General features: G+C 29.7%; 1 protein-coding gene across 1 annotated transcript; it reads left to right on the top strand.

The window, feature by feature from the left end:
* The first annotated feature begins 1848 nt into the window (after positions 1 to 1848).
* On the top strand, positions 1849 to 3355 carry LOC127093765 (uncharacterized). Its single transcript, XM_051032668.1, has 2 exons — positions 1849 to 2677; positions 2778 to 3355. The coding sequence occupies exons 1-2, from the start codon at positions 1849 to 1851 to the stop codon at positions 3353 to 3355; spliced, it is 1407 nt and encodes a 468-aa protein (XP_050888625.1).
* Positions 3356 to 4013: the final 658 nt, after the last annotated feature.

Raw genomic sequence — 4013 nt, 5'->3', positions numbered from 1 at the left:
CCATATTATAGGTTAATTATTTTATTAATATAAGATGAATTTTTTGTGATACCTTAATAATTAATTTTTTCTATTAGTATAGAATGGATTTTTTGTGAAACCTTTTTTAATGGCAGATTGAAATATTTGAGATTCTAAATTATAGTATTAGAAGATGAATGATTTTTTTTCATAAACGATGCTTTTGAGCTTTGTGTTTGAAAATATTTTATAACTTTTATTAATTCATTTATTTTTGCAAAAGAATAGTGTATTTATGTTTTATGATTTTATTTTATTGTTTAATTATGTTTTGTATGGTTCTGGTTTAAGAAGTTGATCCTTACAAAAATCACCCATATAAAATTAATTCATGATGATTGTCAATGATTTTTCTAAAAAATTTAATAAAAATATCATAAGAAATATGAAAGAGATTGTTAAGTAGTTGCTTTGGCAGGATGAGGATGAATATCATTTGGTTTTGGTGTTTCACTAAAAACAGGCTGATGAATTTTTTGTGTGACTAATGTAGGCTTAATTTAAAAAATATATATTTATTGTTGGTGATTTTCTTTAAATGACAAATTGAATTTTTTTAACAATAAATATGAACCACTTAAATTGTAGGAGCGTGTGTTTCTTTATGGACATTGCAAATGAGAGAACGTTGGAAAATCTCAAATATCCAAATGCTTCTGACACAACAACATCGGTAAATGTGTAGGAACTTGGGAAAACTATAGATAAACATGCTCTAATCAAACCAAGATCCAATACCAGAATTGCAACTCAATGAGTTTTTTGCATCTGATAGTGGAGACGATAATATGAATGATGAATCTGACGGTATATTCTTAATTATTTTTCATTTGAGTTAATTTGTTTATGATATTTCATAGAATATTACAATATTCTTAACACAATAAATGTTATGTCAAAAGGTTACAGTTCAGCAACAAATTCAAGTTTTGATGAAGATGAAATGTCTAATGGAACAAATGCTATGGAAACTTTTGAAATTACATCAGGTATTTTAAAATGATTTACTATAAATAATATTTTATTATTATGAAATACAACTCATTTAACATATGAATATTGATGATCAGGAGGGTATTATGATATAGGGGATCCTGTCATTGAATGTCAATATTGTGGTGCAAATATGTGGTATTCGGAAAGGAAAAACAAATGTCGTCATGCGTCCAATCCTAAATTTTCCATGTGTTGTGGATCAGGAAAAGTTCGGTTACCTTTGTTAAAACCCGCTCCTAAAGTTCTACAACATCTGTTGTTTGACAACGAATTATGTGAATCAAAAAAATTCCAACAACAAATTCGAATGTACAACGTTATGTTTGCATTTACATCTCCCGGTGCGAAAGTGGACAATCGATTTAACAACGGTAGATGCCCTCCCAATTTTCGTATCCAAGGTCAATCATGTCACCGAATAGGAAGCATGTTACCGATGCTAGGTCAAAATCCACGATTTGCACAACTATATGTTTATGACACTGAGAATGAAATTGAAAACAGAATGCATGGATTCAGGTTAGATATCTATTATTTTCCAAACTTTAAATTTATTTATTTAAGAAACTTGCAATAAACTGTTTCAACTCTTTCATTATAGGTCAAAAAGTGGAGTTGATGTTAATATTGTGAGAAAACTATCTGGAATGTTATATGAACATAATGTTCATGCACAATCATAATGTTATATGAACATAATTTTATAAAGTTAACTTTTAAAGTATGATTTTATCTTACAATTTTTTTTAATGTATAATTAATTTATTCACTGCATGTTTGCTATGTATTTTTTTTTAATTAGATGAGCAAAGAGGTGTATTCAAGCGAATAATGGAAGCAGTAAACAATCAACAAGGAGGCGTATTTTTTTTGTATGGATACGGTGGCACAGGGAAAACCTACATGTGGAGAACTCTAGCTTCCTACATAAGATCAAAGAAACAAATTTGTTTAACTGTTGCTTCATCGGGCATAGCTTCACTACTACTTCCAGGAGGTCGAACGGCTCATTCAATGTTCAAGATTCCAATACCTACAATGGAGTCTTCTACATGTAATATCGACAAAGGTAGTGATCGTGCAGAGCTACTAAAAATGGCAAAGTTGATAATTTGGGATGAAGCTCCAATGGCACACAGATTTTGTTTTGAAGCGTTTGATAAAACCCTTAAAGACATAATTGGGCGTTCCAATTATTCTGACAAATTATTTGGAGGGAAAGTAATTGTATTTGGTGGAGATTTTCGGAAAATATTACCAGTTGTACCAAGGGGCAGCCGTTCAGATATAATACATTCTACAATAAATTCATCATACATCTGGGATCATTATGTTGTGCTGAAGCTTACAAAGAACATGCGACTCCAACAAGCCGGCAATACTTCAAGTACATCTGAATTAGAATTGTTTTCTAATTGGATATTAAAAGTTGGCGATGGGAAATTGGAAGAACCTAACGATGGTTACACGGATATTCCTATTCCAAATGATTTCTTAATTTCTAACTATGATGATCCACTAGAAGCCATTGTTAGTGAAACATATCCGAATTTTCTTAACAATTACAAGAATCCAAATTTTTTGCAATCAAGAGCTATATTGGCAGGAACAATTGAAACGGCTGACATCATAAATCAATACGTTTTGGGATTCATACCAGGTATGCGTTATCCATTGTAAACATATTTATAGATACATTCATATATTTATATGTACTAACATAGATTTATAATAATAAAATTTCAAAAAAATTCCCAAAGGTGAAGAAAAGGAATATTTAAGTTCAGATTCTGTTGACACTTTTGACGGTGAAGGAAATGAAGCTTTTGATGTTTTGACCCCAGAATTTTTGAATACACTTACAACTTCCGGTCTACCTAACCACAAGATTAAATTGAAGATTGGGACCCCTATTATGTTGCTTCGAAACATTGATCAACCTGAAGGTCTCTGCAATGGAACAAGGCTTATAGTTACAAGATTGGCAAACCACGTTATCGAGGCAAAGATTATATCTGGAAAGAATATTGGAGGGGTTATCTATATTCCAAGAATGGATATGACTCCAACACAATCTCCGTGGCCATTCAAAATGACTAGAAGGCAATTTCCCATAACTATATGTTATGCTATGACAATTAACAAATCTCAAGGTCAGTCATTGGATTATGTTGGATTGTATTTGCCTAGAAGTGTATTTAGTCATGGTCAACTATATGTTGCAATATCAAGGGTCAAAAGCAAAAAAGGGCTTAAGATATTAATCCATGACAAGGATAACCATCCATTGAATTCTACAACAAACGTCGTGTTCAAAGAAGTTTTTGAAAACTTATAGAACGTAAGTTTTTCATTAGTTATATTATATCAATAAATGTCGTTGTTTATTATTAGAATTTTATTGAATGAGTTGTATAAAATATACATTATGTTTTAACATTTGTTTATATGGATGTAATTTTTTTTTACAGGGTAATGAATCATCACTTCCTAAAAGGTTGCGGGTAGGTTTTGTATAAACCCAGTTTTTTAAGGACCAAAGAATTGTACGAAGTTAAATCATTTTTGTTGCTGGACTTATTTCTCACAATTTTAACTAAAATTGTGAACCTTTTGTTTCAATATCTTTTGTTGCATTAAACCTTACTGTATCAATTGCAATTAATTTCAACATTTGGTAGTATTCATTACTATATTTTAAAACAAATGAGGTTTTGGTATTTCTTTTACATGGTTTATGTATTTTGGTTAAATAATCATTTATTATGAAGGTTAATATTTGCGCTTTTATACCTCAAATTAGTAACAGATTGGAAAATTTCATCCATTACTAAATAAATATATTTTTATTTCTTATGTCCAAAATCTCAATGATAAATGGAATGTTTATTCATAACATTAACAATGGAATGTTTATTATATATCAATATACCAATAAATTATAAAAATATTTTTGTATTATATTTTTTGATTATTTCCTTAATATAGTATACAAA

The sequence above is a fragment of the Lathyrus oleraceus genome, chromosome 6 (assembly GCF_024323335.1).
Source record: "Lathyrus oleraceus cultivar Zhongwan6 chromosome 6, CAAS_Psat_ZW6_1.0, whole genome shotgun sequence".
Lineage (NCBI taxonomy): Eukaryota > Viridiplantae > Streptophyta > Magnoliopsida > Fabales > Fabaceae > Lathyrus > Lathyrus oleraceus.
This window is presented reverse-complemented; position numbering and strand designations above follow the sequence as displayed.